Below are 17,473 nucleotides of genomic sequence, written 5' to 3'. Positions count from 1 at the left end.
AAGGGTTTGCTCTATGTTTCACTTAACTCTTTGTTGCCTTATTCGGAATTTAATGCTACTTTGAAAAAGAGACACGGCATTACTGAATTTTCCATTGCTACTTTTTTACTTTAAGTATGACTAAGCCTGGCTGGGAATACACTCTGAGAGGGTGAAAGTTGGCTTCCTTTTGTTTCGGGTAAAACTATTCCCAGTGATTCATGAGGGAAAAGCATTTTGTTTTGATGGTTCAACTCTGATGTGCTGCCATTAAGCAAACTGCTGCCTGTCTAGTGAGTGTACAGGTAGTGACTCTCTGCTGTTGTTTCCCATGATGTAGAAATGTGAAATTCCCACTGTGTCAAATGTTACCTTACGTTGTGATTAAACCTCCTCCTCCTGAATTAGGTCACATGACCTTATTTGATTAAAAGACTGAGTAAAAATCTTATCGTCCAATTTCTCTGTTGTGTCTTTCAGCTGGATCCTCAGACAGTGCAGTCCAAGAACTGGCACATGGACGTCATAGAGATGAACGGGGTAAGGCTCGAGAAATTTTAACTGTTGTGTTTGGCAAAGGCAACGTAACGTTGGCCAGTTTTTCTGTTTTTATTCAATAGTCAGTATCTTAACAGCACAGTACCCTCTTACATTCCTGCAGGAAATCAAAGTAAGATTTAGGTTAGGAATTTGTGCATGCAGATTTTTGATCTGTTTGATCTGTTTACAATAAAATCTAAATGTAATATATTTAAGATGTTGTGTATTGTAATTGTATCAGTAGCTCAGTTTTATAGTTTCACTATAGCCTCCACTATGCACAGACAAAAAAAGGGGTTTGACTTCTTAGAGCAATGCAGTTTACTTTAGCTGTGGTGTTTATTCATCTTCAGATCAAAGTGGAATTCTCCATGAAGTTTACAAGTCGGGACCTCAGCTTGAAGAGAACGCCGTCCAAAAAACAGAGTGGGGTGTTTGGAGTCAAAATCAACGTGGTGACAAAGTATGTTCCATTTACTGAGCTCAAAATTGTCCTTAAAGCTCAGATTCTTGAAAATAAGATAAAACTTTACAACTTTCTACACATTCATTCGTTTATATTTGAGCTAACAAACTTTGGAAAAAAGGGGTCATGGACAATAAAGAAAAATAATCTGTTTAAGTTCACGCACGTCATCAGAGAAGTAACCTGCTGTTTATGTCCACAGGCGTGAACGCTCCAAGGTGCCTTACATTGTCCGTCAGTGCATTGAGGAAGTGGAGAAGAGGGGGATTGATGAAGTAGGAATCTACAGGATCTCAGGGGTGGCCACTGATATCCAGGCCCTCAAAGCAGCATTTGACACCAGTAAGACTCCACGCACTGGACTCTTCCTTCTGTCATCCCAACTGAAGACCAAATAATGCTATTTAATATTTTTGGTTGCTACTATGCAGCACTGGGCCATTCGGTAATTTATTGTAATGAAATCTGCAGCCCAGGGTCGTAGTAACTGAGGCGTTTCACTCTAACACTCTATAGAGAATAGGTTTGTGGGAACTGGCTGTCAGGGAACCCAGAACAGATGAAGAGCAGCAGCTGTCAAGTGTTGGAGTTTTTCTGTTGCGTAAGAGTCTCATTGTCGGTCACGGCTGCTTTTACATCACCAAGATCCAGACTGAGCAGAGCCCGGTATCACCTTTCATTTTTGTGCGTAATATCAAGCATCTGTCTCCGTCTGGATTTGGGGTTATTGAGAGATTACATCATTCCTGGAGACAGTGAGGGGAGACAGCAGCTGTGTTATTGTGTTCCTGTGATAACGCAGCGCGTTCAGACTCTAATCAGTCTTTGTTTGTGTCTGATCCGCAGATACCAAAGATATCCTGGTGATGCTGAGCGACATGGACATTAACGCCATCGCAGGGACGCTGAAGCTGTACTTCAGGGAGCTGCCGGAGCCTCTGCTCACCGACCGCCTCTACCCCGCCTTCATGGAGGGCATAGGTGCGACCTTTTGTCCAGGAAGTGTGTGTTTGTGTGTGTTTGTTTGGCATCAGCGGGCAATTTTAGACTTTTACCAGGGAGTTAACGTTGCCCAACTGAAAGAGACGAGGACTTAAGTTAAAAAGCTATCTTACCATAATTGGGTCTGATATTTTTTTTCTCTCTTTGCAGCGCTCTCAGACCCAGCAGCCAAGGAGAACTGCATGATGCACCTCCTGCGCTCCCTGCCAGACCCCAACCTCATGACCTTCCTGACTCTGCTGGAGCACCTCAAACGGTACACACAAACACACACACACTCACACATACACAATCAAAAACCATCCCTCATACACAAAGGCACCCACTGATCACAGTTTTTTCACTCACCAGTCAAAAAGTAACTAAAAACTATTGGGTTAATTAGGAAAGTAAATTCATTTGTGGTCAAATAATGTATTCACACACTTTGTTATTCTTTAATAGCTTCACATTCTCACCCACAAGTACAACCACAGCCCTCTACTTGTTGTCTGTTGTTTTGTAATATCTGCCTTTGACAAAAATGGAGCACTTGGCCTTCTCTCCTCCCTGACTGTGACGACTTGTTGGTGTTTGTTCCCTGCAGGGTGGCTGAGAAGGAGCCCATCAACAAGATGTCCCTCCATAACCTGGCCACCGTGTTTGGCCCCACTCTTCTCAGGCCCTCAGAGTCAGAGAGCACGAAGGGACAGCACATCACCTCCGCCTCTGACATCTGGTCACACGATGTCATGGCACAGGTACCTATGTGCAGTTGAAGTTGAATTTTGGTTTTGTTTTTCATCTTTCCATTATCTAGACATTTTTGTTTGACATTTAAAAAACTGGAATGCATGTGACTGAGAAACATGGTGCATTCATCTGGTGCCTTCTGTCTCTTTGGTTTTCACTAAAAAGTCTTCTTGACAGTTTGAAACTGAGTAAGCATCCCTCAGTGTGTATGCAGGAGTTGGTAGGCTGGTGCGTACATGCATCTTTCCTCGGTCACTGCATGTGTTTTCCAGATGAATTTTTACTCCCACGTCGCCAAGTGACCCATGTCACTGCGATCTATTCTCCCAGCTGTATTTAGGCTGCAGGCCATCCATCCATCTCTACTGAGAGATGAGTTTCCTGTGCACAAATGTCTTTTCTTGGCAGAATAAACAACCTCCAGAGTAAAATCATCATAAATGGGGCAGCGTGCACATGTAGGAGGCCCAGGCTGTCCATTACAGTGAAGCTGAGTGTTTGTATTGTGGCTTATTTAAATTCTAAATGTTTATTGCTTAAGTACACAAAATGTCAAACACCAAAGAAAGATGCTTCCGCCAGCATATCCTGCATATGATCTCAGAGTGATGTATTTGCCCTACTCTAATAAAAAACCTGTCTTGCAGTTAAAGTTAAGGTCCATTGACTCACAGAGTACACCTTTACTGAGTAGTAAAATGCATATCGTAAATTCAATTGTGTCCTTGGAGCCTTTTTCCTGGTAAGCTGTGAGCAACATTAAACAAACAGTGAATCAAATTAAACTTTCCAGACTTATGCCTGTCTGATGAAACTGATTAAAAGGGAGATTAAGGGAAATTTGTGGAGCGTAGCAAGAAGGGAACATTAGACTGATTCACTGGTTTTCATAAAGAGGATTGTCTAGACATAGAGCAACATTTTTGAAATGTTCAAAAGTGATTTTCTCCCTAGAGGCTACTGACTGCCAGAGCCTGCCCTATGTGTTAAATATGTGGTTTTGCTTAAACATTTTAGTCACACTGAGGTCAGGGGCAAGTATTTTTCTGTGGCTAAACAGCACGTACTGATCTAAATATGAACTGACAAGAGAGCAAAGTAAAACTTCAATATAAGTGCTGAATTATACAGTAGTGCCACATCAAAGCAGCCAGCTCATGAGCCAAAACTACTTAAATATTTACAAAAAAAAAAAAAGTGCCACAAAATCCAGAATTAGTATTTAAAATTCACCTAAAGAGAAAAACATTTTCACTTTAAATGATTCTGTTGTGATTTTCATGTAGAGAAAAAACAACATGGGAAGATATTTCTGTCTGGTTCACATCATGTGGTTAATTATTATTAGAATAAAGTAATGAGGAAGCAGAACCAACTGACCATAGAGATAAAACTATGTACTTATACAAAAGTACAAAGGCAGGCAGCAATGAATGGCAGCTATTTATATCTCAGAATTAAAAACATTTCATGCCAAAGAACTTCTTATATGGAGCCATATTAAAAAAGTAAAATTAGAAATGTATGAATGCAGTAGATCAGGTGTTATTTGCAGTTTTGCTGATTTAGCCCAGTTATCGGCAGGATCAGCAGCTGCAGCATCAGCTGCAATACACAGCCCACAGAGGCAATCAATATTAAAGTGCTGCTTGATTTCTGTAATTTCAAGCAACAGTCTTATTCCCTCTTGAGATCAGTCAGATTTGAACACACAAACATGAAACACACATTTTTAGATTCAGTGTGATTTACATTTTCTGAGGATCTCATTATACCAGATGTCCATTGCACAAAAACATCCATAAATCCTCTTAGAAATTATAGAAAAAATATACTCTGCTCTACCCAGAACACCAGAACTTGCCTGAGAATAATCACGTTTCTAAGTTTTCTTCAGTATCAAAGTATTTCAGTGATAGTGATCTGTATATCCATGGGTACACTGCAAACAGGGGCTCCCAATAGTTAATTCGGCATGCCTTTAATAGTGCAAAAATGTAAATAAATAAAGGCTAAGTGGATGGAAGGAATACAATGTCAGACTATGAAAAGTATTAGACTGAGAATAGCCATAGACAGCCAGGATGATACAGATACACAGTTAGATGCAATGTGTAATCGCACAGACTTGTTTTCTCTCCTCTTAGGTCCAGGTGCTGCTCTACTACCTGCAGCATCCTCCCATCTCCTTTGCCGAGCTGAAGCGCAACACGCTCTACTTCTCCACTGACGTTTAAACCCCACCCACCTCCCTCAGGGCGGCACCTGGAGACGAGAGAGTGGGGAGACTCCATAGAAACCTTGGTCCCTGCCACTCGGTCCTCCTGCCTCACCTCTCCTCCCAGCAGGCAGCTCATCTCAACTGTACAGCGCCCTTCCCGCCCTCTTGTCCCCCACATCTCTCATCTTTACACCCCCACCCCCACCCCACCCCCACCTGCCCCTAAAAAGAGATGGAGCCGAACACGAAGGGAGGTGGTGAAGGAGATTTCCTGGTCGTCTAGTAGTCACGCATCATTTCCTGTTTGTAACGTGAGGAGAGCCGAGCCGCTCCCCACCTCCCACCGACAAGACGACAAGGCGTTCTGGGACCACAGTGGGGAAAGGGTGAGGGGGGTCTGAAGGCCACAGCCTGGCGCGGTGGCACGGGATCATGCCCGAGCGTCTGCGGTGGTGTCATCTAGTGAGCCCTTTCCAGACACTGGTTGAATGATCTCAGAAACCTACTCAGTCGACTCAACCTCCAGCTTTTTTTCCTGATCAGAGGCATTCCAGAAAAATGGCATTTACATGTTTTATAATTCTGTTCAGCGGCTGTTTTTGTTTCCTTTCTCTGTCTTTCTGGCTTTGTGCATGTGGTGGAGGAGGCTGGGGTGTGTGAGTGACAATGTGGATGTACTTGAGTGTGTGAGAGTGTGTGAGTGTGTGTTTAAGGGACTATGAGAACTTGTGAGGTTTAGAAGTGGCTGGGAAGCCATCCTAATAAATGGCTGGATGTGTCTCTCTGTACTGACAAACGAGAGAGAACTGCCCTCCCCAGTGAGTCTTGGCCAAATTAGCCCTATTTATTTTAAATATATATAATATGTGTGCCTGTACAGTTCTGTGCAACTAGAGAAATGCTCTAAGGAGTCTGTTTTTGAAGTTTATTCAGGTAGTGATGTTATTTTTAGTCTGATTTTCTCATTCACCATGTCCATGGTTGGTAAGCTGTACTGAAAAGATCACCAGAAAGTCTGCCAATTAATTTCAGATCACTTTGTAGAGGAGGAAGTCTAATCTGTGACATGAGGGTTGTTAGGGAAGAAAAAAAACACAATGAATGGAACATTTAGCTTTTTTTCTTGTTGTTGCATTGCAAGCCTGTTCCAAGTGTCTTACTGCACCGGTATAATCTATAGGATGATTTGTGTAGTTGCCCTCATTGCATGTTCAGCTTGTCAATCAAACCAGGCTGGGTAACACAAAGGTAGGTTGTCTCTGCAAGGCCCTGTTTAAGACTGGCAAACACCCATCTCTGCTATGTACAAAGCCAACCTTTCTGCTATCAAGCCTGCGACATATCTTCAAATACTGTAAGCACTGCTAGATGAGTACTATTTGATATTTTTAATATAAGATTAAAATAAAAATAAAAATTGTTGTATTTTACTTCCTTTGAGAAGAATTTCAGTATACTGTAATATTGAGGCTAAATGTCAATGTGAACTTTTTCCCCCTTTTTTTTAGTAAAATAAAAGTTACCAAAACACTCTCATTTTGTTTCCTGTCTGCACTTGATGGTTTAAGATATCAGTAATATTGCCTTGTTCAAACAGTGGATCACGTAACATAATAAGTAATAGAAATCACACATTCATCACAGCATTTCATATCAACATTTGTTAGGATGACTATCAGTTCTCCCAGTTGAACAAAAATACTGCACTTAACTGTTTTCTGCATTTACAGCAAATAATTTCAAGTCTTGGAAAAAACAACGTGCATGTAAATTTTATAACTGTAACAGCCTTCAATTTATTTTTATGATACTTTTAAATCATTCACTAAATCTTGAACAACTCTAGCAGGTAGTGTTTCCACTCCTGACAAATTAAACTGCCTACTGAAAGTTTCAGATCTTTACATGCACCCCCTGGTGGTCAGTTTTACAAATTGTCAAGCGTGACCTCCAATCCAAGTGTAATTCTCATGACTGTAAATTTGCTATGATTGAGTGCAGTTAACTTTCTGATATGTTCAAATGTTTCTGAAATCTGTATGTATATTTAGAATTTACACCACCTTTTAATCCTGGAAACATCAGCTCAGTGTTTCACAACAAGGTCAACACTTTGGATCTAAGGTATCCCTGTGGTATGACTGAAGGCCTGGTAGGGAACCTGATGATGAAGTTTGAATAGCCTTCAGTCAAAAGTGTTCAATTCTTAGATGAGTGTGAGATATGCATGGATGTATAGTGTGATGGGCTATTTTCCAGAAAGACTTCTGATTGAGTACTTTGCCAACAATAAATAAATCATCTCACACAGGAGATCTGGTTCAGAGACCTCCTGACCCTTCAGATTACCTGAGCTGTGTGCTGGTGAGTTTGACAGATATTAAAATGTCCAATCAAACTAATTTCAAATATATGTATTTGTTGGTAAACCTTGTATGGAAATGTTTCAGTTTTTTTGGAAATACAGATTTACACATGAACATGCCTCCAGATGAATAGGCTATCACCTAAAAATGACTACAGCATCCTCCATTAAAGGGCATACTACTGCATCAACTGAAGTTAACAACATAACTGTAAGGGATACATAAAAGCCTTTTAATTATAGAATCTTACTGTGCATGATGGGTAGTCTTAATCATGACAAAGTGCAGATGAAGCTGTGATGACTGATATGATGCAGCTATGACTCATCTCCTTTGGAGAGCTGATTTTGGTGGATTCAGTGCTCGGGGGGGGCTGTATGTGTAGTTCTTATTTTACAGCATGTTTACAAAAAATATTTGGACTCATGTCAAAATGTAGGATTGTTCTTAAGACACTTTCCTGAAGTTTTGTACATACCAGCCCAGGTACAGTAAGACTGACAGTAGCTCCTGACTGGCCTCTTCACTGACCCATAACAATCGGTCAGCTGCTGCAGGTAATGTGTCTTGTTGTGTATGTATTTTGTAAAAACACAACAATAAAGATCTTTTAAAAACATAATTTGATGATACAGGAGTTAATATGGATCCAGTGAATCAAACCTGATAACACTGGAGATGATGGTTTCCTCAACTCTGCACTATTTAGACACTGAAAACACAACTCACACAAGAAGCACTGAGCCACAACTAAACACTGAAAATGCTCACAGATGTGTTAACAGTGACCACGCTGTGTATGTTTTATCATCATGGATGACATATTGAGTGATCATAGCTATATATCAACATGTTAACACAAAATGCTAGACAACTGATATAATCTGCTGGTCTGCTTAAACTTTCCTTGCACCCTCTCCCTCAGATTTGGTTTCAATTTCAAATTCAGATTTGTTGAATTGACATAAGTTTTGCTGAAGTTGTAGAAGGTTTACAGTGCCAGTAATGACCCAGAAAATAAGAAAAAGACTAATGGTTTGTACTTTGCTACATAAAAACATTACTATAAGAAATAAAATTAAGTGCGACCAAATGAAATTAAATGAAAATTAAATGAAATTAAAACTTTAAAAGTAATATTAAATATGACAAAGATATAAATATAATACAGGATGTCTTTCTGTGTCTTGTTCACGCACACGGACGCGCGTGCGTCACTAAAAGAACCTTCCCGGGGGTATATAAGGACAACACATCATTAGAACTTTCCCTTTGCATCTAAACTTGACTCGAGTTGGTGAGCTGCAAATCAAACCTTTGGAAAGCGATCTCTTGGAAGATTGAACTACTGAAGAAAAAAAAAACCTACTGGAAAAACCGGATTCTGCTTAAAAGCAAAACGACTGGAGAACTTCACTGCTGAGGAAAACTTGAAGTCTGGACATGGCCTTCAGAAGACCACAGATCCCTGAGGAGGACCCAGGAGTCATCTATGTGTCGGACGACGACGATGCAGGTAGGCCACTTTGACATTTATTCTCTAATATTAATATTTTAATATTTTACTCATGGCTTATTCATTGGTTCAGAGTGCAGTTTTTATTTATTTAAAGTGGACAGTTCATACTATGTCATTAATCCTGTTTGAAAAACAGGTTGGTGTTTGGTGAAACTTACTCGACGATTTTTTCCGTGTAAAATAATTATTTAATTCCTTAAATATTGTGTAGAAATCATTAACAATGAGTGCAGTGATTTCAAACATTGTTATTTTGGTTTGAGGATATCAAATTGTCCAAATGTTCTATCGAAATTATTGAGGAAAAGATCAACTGGGTCAAATTTCATATGATACCAAAAATATATTTTTCTTGTGCACCATGGAGACGATGGAACCTTTAGCTCCGAACGTCAGGACGTCATGACGTACAGGTGTAAACACACCAGGGCCTGTTGTTCTGTGTGAACGGGACCCTGAGCCTGTTTTGATTCTTAAAGCTTGACTTATTATATTCAGATCTGATACTGAATCATCTTGTACTGTCATGTTCAGAGTTTATCACTCACAAGAGGAGAGTTCTAAGCATTTACTCTCATTTTAAATGGCATCATATACTTCCATAGTTTGTCTTAAATTCAACACAGGCCAAACCACTGTCTTTGGACCAGAATAAAACACAGATCCTTATGACTGAGCTCATATAATATCTGACAGACAAATATGTTACAATTGTATATTTAGTATTAAGTTTGTAAATATGAAATAATCATTACATGAGTGCCATGAATACTCTATTCATCAGCCAGCCAAACAGTCCAAAAAGTCAAAAGTCAAAGCTGCTTTTAAATGTGAAGAGAGATCCAGGTTTGTGTCTTTTCAACTCTAAATGAAATTGATTTTTCTACAAATTTCTGTCACCACATTCAAGATAGTCATCAGAAAACTGTGCTGTCAAACCAGCTGTGTTGAATGTTGTCATGGTAACACATGCAGGTGATTCTTTCTAGCAGTCACCATTGTATTTACTTTCTCACATCATACAAACATGTGTGAATACATGAGTAAAATTGGCTTATACTTTACATCATGCTGAGATTCCAAATGCAGCATTGTTGATTTTACATTTACAGTGTGATTGTGAATAACTAAAGTAAACAGTGGTTGTCATTAAGTCTCAGATGAATGCAGCACAGAGGTATTTTCCTTCTGTACAAAATAATAATAGCAGACTGCACAGTGTTTGATATTAATGTTAAAACAGGATCACCTCTTGACTGTTGGTGGCTTCATGACACATGTAGAACAGTCGTAGTTAGCTTGGATTTGTTGCTTATTTAGTCCTAAATATTCAGTGACATGAGAAATACTGGGATTTAAAATGAGGGTTTTCAGGTGCTTTAACCTTTTGCTTTAAGGTGATGTGAACTACATCGTTGAGGATCCAGTAGATGACGTCCCTGAAGTGATCAGGATTTTGGACAGCGACGACGAAGATGTCAATCGCCCAGACCTGTCATCCAGTGAGGAAGGTGAGTCCGAAAGCGACGAGGAGGATGAAGAGGAGTTGTCTGAAGAGGAGTCATCTGAAGAAGAGGTGTCATCTTTTGAAGAGGAATGGTCAGATGATGAGAGCCCTGATTCAGGCTATAGCACCATGACTGACGAGGAAGACTTTGAGAGCTCCAGAGACTCCGACGACCTCCGGCCTGTCCTCCCAGACTGGCTCCAACCCCATCCTGCTGCTCGACAGGCACCTGTTCAGCACCAGAGGCTTCCCGAAGAGCAAGTGGAACAACCTGGAGGAGGTCTGCTCCCCGTTTCTCCAAGGCTGGAGGACCCCACTCCCTCATCCTCAGGCGTCAGCACCTCCACCTCCACCTCCAAGAGGAGCAGAGAGAGCGACGCAGAGGAGGTAAGTATGAAGAGACAGAGGAGGGATGATGAAGACAACCCTGAGGAGCCCGCTCCTTCCACGTCAGGCCTCAGGAACTTTCCGAACAGGGTCGGTGAAGTGGACAGCAGGGACACAGGTCTTTCATTCCAGCGATTCCTCACCGGCAGGAGTTGGACTGTTACTCCTTTTGGAGTCCCAGGACCCATCTTCATTCCACTGTGTGATGACAGCGACTCCGATTAGGAAAGCTCTTTCCTTTTGGCCCCAGGCCTTTGCATCTAGCAAGGCTGTCAAAGCCCTTGGTAGCGTCTTGCTCCGGGACTTATTTGTAAATCTCTTGTGGCTAGATTGTCTCTTTGTCATCTGGAGGGCTGGGAAAGCTGCATTAGCTTTCCTATGAATCTAGCTTTTTATATTCACTTTTCTTCTTGATAAGAATTCTCTTCAACAGGTAAGACACTTGAATTCATTCACATAACATTTTAATCCAAAGCACTTTAAATGTGCCTTTCATTCACCCATTCACACACACACTCTCACACCATAGCAGCAAGCTACCATGTAAGACACTGGCCTAAACATTGGGAGCAATTTTGGGTCCAGTGTCTTGCCTAAACACACTTCAACATGTGAACAGGAGCAACTAAATCCACCCCGGCTCTATCAGGCAACCTAACCCACAAATCTCTGGACATCTTTGGACTCAGACCCTGCAAAAACCCACACAAAGCAGAGAATGGAAGACAAGGAGCCAAAGATCAAACAAACAAACAAACAAAAAAAAAAAACAAACAAAACAAAAACAAAAAGAAACAAACAAAAAAACTGCAGGTAATGTATGAAATGCTCATGATATGATGTGTCTGAAAAGGTAAGTATGACAACATTTACTACTATAGCTTGTTATATTAAGACATGTATAACTGTGTAAACTAGTTTAGACACAATATACCTGTTTACTATGTAACATCATAGATGCCCATACACAGGTAAGTTTATTATCATTATTAACAACATTAACAAAGAAAATTTAAATTGTATTTAACAGCTCAGAAATCATTTCTCTTACTCACTCTGTTATACTTGTGTTTTTTCTTTAGAAGGTTTAGATGCTTTACCAGACAAAGGTAAGTCAGTGCTTAATGACATCATGAACAAATGTCTCCTGTAAGTCTTCATATTACTTGTTAATACTTCAGTAGTGTTACTACTATTCTATCATTAGATTGCACCTCTGACAGAACAGAGCTGACGTGTTTGCTCCAGACCAGAAGAGAAGGATGGATGACCACAGGACAAACTGGAGAGCGGTGGAGCCTGTTTTTCACTCAGCTAAGTGAGTAATCCCCTGACTAAGACTACAACAGTACCACTGTTACAGTTAAAGTGATGATGAGCTAAACTTAACATTACATTCTGTGTGTGGATTACATTTATTATGGGAACATGTTTGAATATTGTTTAGAATAAAATGACATTATTAGAGGCCACATTCAACACAATAGTGACCAACAATGCAGAACATCCAAAGTGACTTATTACTTGTTTGACTGTTTGACAGGACTCGTTCTGTGTCTTGAGCAACACCACCCTCTTCAGTTACCAGCCAGAAGGATGAGGACCGTCCCGACTCGACCTGCACAGAAGAGGTTTTCATTATGTGCTTCTTCTGTGCTGGTGGGTTTGGGAAGCTCCTCACACACACACACACACACAGAGGAAGCTTTCACCACCTTTCTGCTCAGAGATCAAGACAGGCAAGAGAGAGACTCAGAGTTCAGACTGAATGAGAAAACAGTTCATTCTGAAAAGTATTTAGCTTTGTTACCTTCAGTACAGTATGTTACTGTAGATGTATAATACTTATATATATATACCTATATATAAGACAAAGTATTCTAATATTTTTTAATATTAGAAACAATTGAATTTTTCATATATAATCTATAAATCTTACATAGTAAATTTGTGAAAGTATTCATGTATTTGTTTTGATTTTCATTTGACTTGATGATGAATTCAATAAAATAGTCACATCTGAAATGACTGTTTTCTGTGAGATCAGTTATCCTCAGTGATGTTGGGTGAAGCATGTTAAATGCAGAAGGGTACACAGAGACATGTTGTGTTGAGTGTAGCAGAAACATTCCTCTTTTGCCAGATCAGTTGATCATTGCTGTTTTAGTTTTTAACTCATACACAGAACACTTGATTTGATAGCACAAGTTTTCACCTTTTCCATAACCGGTAAATATTTTAAGTTTTAAAATGTCTATATATTCATACATTTGATTTTGGTCAGTTTCTGAAACATTTTGGAGAAATAGCTGATATCAGTACGTCCACACATTTTTTATTTAGCCTTAAAGACCCACAACTTCAGATTTCTCTCTCACTTTTTTATGAGCAGCACCTGTCACTCAACCACATCAGTAACCACATTAGTTACCACTAAACACTTAACTGACACTTGTCTGTGCTTTAGTGCGTTTTGGAGTTTTAAAAATTTGTCCAATTTATTATTATTACTTATTTCCAGTATTTCTGACATTAGTACTTGTGTTTTTTGCTCAGAGTATACAGATTATAGCAATTGTCTTGGGGAATAAATAAAGTCTGAGCTATTAATTTGTTAAAGCTATTAAATGATCATCTTGCCAAAAAGCAACATGCTACTTTAAAACTGAATTCCAATGACTAAATATGTGATTTTGCTTGAGTTGTACATATAACTAAGTGACAGGACAGCAGCTTTGGCTGCCTCTCATGCTGGAAACTTTAATTCTGTATACTTTGTCATGATTGTGTTACATTATACATTATACATTATGACTAGAATAAAGACATATCTACACGCTTGATCCCAATCAAACCCCCCCCCCCCCCAAAAAAAAAAAAAAAAACCCAAACAAACAAACAAACAAACAAAAAAAAAACTTGACATCGAGAAAAAGGTGCTGAAGGCCCAATTTAACAAAAAAACATCTTTAATATAAATAATCCTGATGTGGATTAGTTAGCGACACATCAAACCAATGTTCTACAACAAGAACGGTGTTTATCTGAGTCTGATTCAAGGTGGTTGTGACTCAGAGAGAACGTGATTTGTGTTCAGCATTTTCATCTCATCATTACACCTCTGAGACAGAAGCAGACCCACTCTGCTGAGGTTCTTGATTCTGTTCATATTTTATTATCTTGATTCTCCAAGTAGAGTTGGTTTGCTTTGCTCAAACTGTCCATGACATAAAAGTAATGAGACATAGGAAGAAAATACAGACAGGTCTTTTCAGTTCACTGTGGCATCACTGTCACAAACATGAACCTGCCACTTCCACCAGAAATACATCCGTTCTGCTTTGGCAGCAATCCTCCATGAGCAGGTAAATATTCACAACCTTGTATTTCTCACAGTGTGAGTCCTCACAGGCTCATCAAGATGGGCACTGATTAACCTCTTGTCCACAGAGTCGCTCTTTTAGCGGCTCACCGCAAATAATATTCAATGGCAGCAGAGAACGCAGCAAAGCCTCCACATCCCAGGATCCCGGCCTTCAGACCAGCTGTGGAACAGAAGAAAGATACATCAGAAATAAAGGCCTTTTAAATTTAAAACATCAGAGTCAGTGTACCAGGTTACACACCACGAAATCCAATTGCTCCTCCAGTTACACAACCGCTGTACACGGCGTTCTTCCAGTCAGATACGCCTCTGTGCTGCAAATGAAAAACAGACACAAAAAAGAAATGAGGTTTATAGAGACCAACTAAAAGGGAAGAGAAGAAAAAAAGACAGGAAATGGTGAGAGTTTCCAATTAGAGGGGCCACTTGGCATCCTGCTGTATAATAACTGCCATAATTTGGATTAATCTAAATCTCAGCAGACAGTCACCAGAGGGTGCTACTGGACCATTTTGAGTTGGTTAAAAAAAAGCAGAACAGAACTACAGTGAGGTTCCTAAAATATCTCTCTCAATGTGGGATTTTGAATATAATTACACTAACAATATATTTCCTTAAGTCATCAGTGCTTAGTAATGTCTGCCCAAATGCTGTCAGAGAACTGTTGAAGTGAGGCTGTGAAACCAAAGAAAGCACAAGGCCTTATTAAATTGTGCCTGTGCATTTTTACAACAAAAACAAACACATTATGCAGCTGAGTGATGTGTAGTAGTTTTATTTACAAGATTCTGGTCAAAGTCATTAGTTTCAGCCATGTACATGGAGCAGTGTGGTTATATCCACCACCAGTGGCCCCACATGATGAAGAGATCACGAGAAGAAGCGGCGTGACCTACTGATTCTATGATGCACTCTGTACAGGAGAACATGGCGCCCACAATGGCAAAGTTCTTGGCGTAAGACATCCCCCTCTGGCCCATGTCTTTGAGGACTTCTCGTGCTGTTGGGGTTCTCAGGGGGTCTTTGGGGTCGAAGCCAACATTGGTATCGATGCCAGCCGTGAAAACACCAAAAGCTCCTCCGAGAACAAACCCTGTGGAGAGAAGAAACACCAACATGAGTGCCTAAACAATAAGGCAGAAAAATATCTACAGACGTGAGGAATGAAAGATGCATGCTGTTCTCTGATATAAGAACTATTACTGCTCTTGAAGTGACTGGTCATGTTTGTGTAATGCACTGCAAACTTTACGGCAGGGCTGCATTTGATCTATAACATGTTAAAAAGGGATATTACTGATTCTAAGAGCCCAAGGTTGTTATCGACACATTTCTTGTTTAAACAGACTGACTGACTGACAGTTCAGACAGAGACAAGCAGCAAACAAAAATAAGAAGCTGGGGCTAGAGAGTGTTTGTTTGTTGTTTTACTTGAAAAACAGACTGGATTTTTGTTAATCAATTAATTTTTTTTAACTTGATTTAATCATGGCAACCTCATACAAAGATCCCAGTCTCATCTTCAAATCCCCCTCCACTTAATCTTGGAGCTCTGACACCAGAACAGTATACAGTAAAACCTCATGTACTTGTAATGTTGGTGTGGTTACTAACCTCCCACACAGGCCAGAACAGACTTGAAGGCGCAGCTCTCCATTCCCCTCTCGATCATCTTCTGCTCGTCGCTTTTAGGAGGCACCGGCAGCCCTCCCATTACGGCAGGGTTCAGGTCCTTTACGGGCCTCTTGTCCCCGATAAGATGGTCCAGGATCATACTGTACTGAATCGGTGGGCTATCCGGACCCGGACCAGCCGAAGTTGGACCTTGTGAGTCGGAGGCAGCAACGTTTGCAGCACCACTGGAGGCGGCCATGTTTCTCAATGACAGTGCTTTAGGTTAATGTAGTCAACGACAAGCGGCTGCAGATTCGTCAAATTTCTACTATCAGAGCGGAAATAATGGAAACACAAATAAACATTACAAACAATATACATTTAGATAATTACACTAATGAACAGAAGCAACAACATATATTTTGAGCTTTTTCACTTAAAAAAATGTTCATATGCTCTCATCTCGATTTCTTGTCAGCACATTCGACACTAAGGTCAACCTGCCCACGTTACTTCAACAACAGACCTGTAGTCTATGCAGGTTATACAACGTTTTTTTTAAACTTCTTATACACGTTATACTGAATGTTTTTATATGTTATCCACTTCACCAATACACATCAATACACAGAGGACATTATCAGCCATCATTTTTTAAATATTGAGCATTCAGGTACTGTACATACCGGATATATATATTAACATCTCATTTATAGTTTGGTCATGGAGTAGATACTTAAATTGGTAGTTAAAATAGGTACGTGTACTGCATTTTCTCTGTTTTTTTCTTACATTTTCTCTCCTCTAACCTCTCAATAGAAAGACTACATTTCCCAGAAATCTCTCCGAACACTGCGCCAAACTCGTTTCACGCACTCCGCCTATCGGCTCCGGTGGTGGTGACACTTTAATGAGTCGCGTGCGTGTGGCGGCAGCAGCAGCAGCATCATCTTGACCAAACAACAGCAGCACCGCAGCGAAACTGAACAGGTGAGCTAAAGCTAGTGGCTAATACTCATTTGTTTTGAGAGCATTTATTCTTTTTTCACAAATTCGTCGGGTTGAAATATGTAAACTTTACTGTTAACGCTTTGTTAACTGTGTTGTCAGTGGAAATAAAGGGAGAGTCGCTCGGGATCAGTTGGTTTGACCAATTGACGGAGACGCCAAACTGACTTTGATGACAGCCTGTTTGTTAGCAGCGTTAAGCCACAGAGGACGTCTCTGTTCCTTTAATTTAATGACTAAGTCATTTTGAAGCAGACGTGTCTTTCCCGATACGACGACAACGTTTGTCATTAAATTAGCCAAAGGACACGTCTTCACACTAAATGAATGTGTCACTGTATGACTGTAATGTCAGGCAAGAGAAAGTCGAATAACATCGACGCATACAATATGTTATTTTCCATTTTACATGGCTTCAGACATACATCCTGAATTTTTGTGATCCACTTGCTAACGTTGCACCAGTCGTGAGTTCAACAGGATCCTTCCTCAATCAATACTCCCCATCTGCGATGTAAATTTATAATTCAATTTTACAGGCTCAGTTCTTACTTCATCACGGTTATGAGTAAAATTCTTAATACAGGGGTAGTGTTGTCATTGCTAAGGGATGTCTGGTAGCGTTTCATCCGACAACTATGAATTTTCTCCTGTGTGGGACATGTCAAGTTAACTCGGCAGGTCAGTGAAAATACTGCAGCCCAAACTCTATCAAAGCTGTAGCCAGGATTTTTAAAATACTGAAGG

General features: G+C 40.1%; 4 protein-coding genes across 9 annotated transcripts in view; 3 read left to right on the top strand and 1 right to left on the bottom strand.

Annotated features, from left to right (window-relative positions):
* Positions 1–6,476, top strand: part of abr (ABR activator of RhoGEF and GTPase) — a 126,147-nt gene extending 119,671 nt beyond the window's left edge. For all 5 annotated transcript variants that reach the window (XM_018691422.2, XM_018691423.2, XM_018691424.2 and 2 more), the window contains 7 exons: positions 460–519; positions 873–982; positions 1,188–1,327; positions 1,832–1,966; positions 2,138–2,243; positions 2,574–2,727; positions 4,867–6,476. In XM_018691422.2, coding sequence (XP_018546938.1) covers positions 460–519; positions 873–982; positions 1,188–1,327; positions 1,832–1,966; positions 2,138–2,243; positions 2,574–2,727; positions 4,867–4,956 — 795 coding nt within the window. In that variant the 3' untranslated portion in view covers positions 4,957–6,476. The remainder of the gene's footprint in view (positions 1–459; positions 520–872; positions 983–1,187; positions 1,328–1,831; positions 1,967–2,137; positions 2,244–2,573; positions 2,728–4,866) is intronic.
* A 2,112-nt stretch (positions 6,477–8,588) lies between these two features.
* On the top strand, positions 8,589–13,580 carry LOC127143713 (major centromere autoantigen B). The gene is made up of 3 exons (XM_051078830.1): positions 8,589–8,822; positions 10,223–12,037; positions 12,263–13,580. Exons 1-2 carry the CDS (start codon positions 8,750–8,752, stop codon positions 10,942–10,944), a joined length of 795 nt encoding a protein of 264 aa, XP_050934787.1. The 5' UTR covers positions 8,589–8,749; the 3' UTR covers positions 10,945–12,037; positions 12,263–13,580.
* A 90-nt stretch (positions 13,581–13,670) lies between these two features.
* timm22 (translocase of inner mitochondrial membrane 22 homolog (yeast)) lies at positions 13,671–16,009 on the bottom strand. Its single transcript, XM_018691102.2, has 4 exons — positions 15,719–16,009; positions 15,001–15,197; positions 14,346–14,418; positions 13,671–14,264 (listed from the first exon to the last, which is right to left on the bottom strand). Exons 1-4 carry the CDS (start codon positions 15,975–15,977, stop codon positions 14,188–14,190), a joined length of 606 nt encoding a protein of 201 aa, XP_018546618.1. The 5' UTR covers positions 15,978–16,009; the 3' UTR covers positions 13,671–14,187.
* Positions 16,010–16,572: 563 nt separating this feature from the next.
* Positions 16,573–17,473, top strand: part of specc1 (sperm antigen with calponin homology and coiled-coil domains 1) — a 66,136-nt gene continuing 65,235 nt past the window's right edge. Inside the window, exon 1 of one of the 2 annotated variants that reach the window (XM_018691092.2) lies at positions 16,573–16,708. The gene's annotated coding sequence lies outside the window, so the exon portion shown is untranslated. The remainder of the gene's footprint in view (positions 16,709–17,473) is intronic. The other variant, XM_018691091.2, reaches the window with a different exon arrangement.

Source organism: Lates calcarifer, linkage group LG20 (assembly GCF_001640805.2).
Source record: "Lates calcarifer isolate ASB-BC8 linkage group LG20, TLL_Latcal_v3, whole genome shotgun sequence".
Classification (NCBI taxonomy): domain Eukaryota; kingdom Metazoa; phylum Chordata; class Actinopteri; family Centropomidae; genus Lates; species Lates calcarifer.
Note: the sequence above shows the minus strand (reverse complement) of the source record. Positions and strands in the feature narration are given on the sequence as shown.

What these genes read in the sequence shown, in the direction of transcription:
- timm22 (XM_018691102.2), bottom strand. Translation starts at nt 15,977, where the DNA reads ATGGCCGCCTCCAGTGGTGCTGCAAACGTTGCTGCCTCCGACTCACAA. An exon ending in TGTTCTGGCCTGTGTGGGAG is followed by an intron (nt 15,198 to 15,718) that starts GTTAGTAACCAC and finishes TTCTCTCCACAG; the next exon opens with GGTTTGTTCTCGGAGGAGCT. An exon ending in CAGAGTGCATCATAGAATCA is followed by an intron (nt 14,419 to 15,000) that starts GTAGGTCACGCC and finishes TTTCATTTGCAG; the next exon opens with CACAGAGGCGTATCTGACTG.
- LOC127143713 (XM_051078830.1), top strand. Translation starts at nt 8,750, where the DNA reads ATGGCCTTCAGAAGACCACAGATCCCTGAGGAGGACCCAGGAGTCATC. An exon ending in GTCGGACGACGACGATGCAG is followed by an intron (nt 8,823 to 10,222) that starts GTAGGCCACTTT and finishes TTTTGCTTTAAG; the next exon opens with GTGATGTGAACTACATCGTT.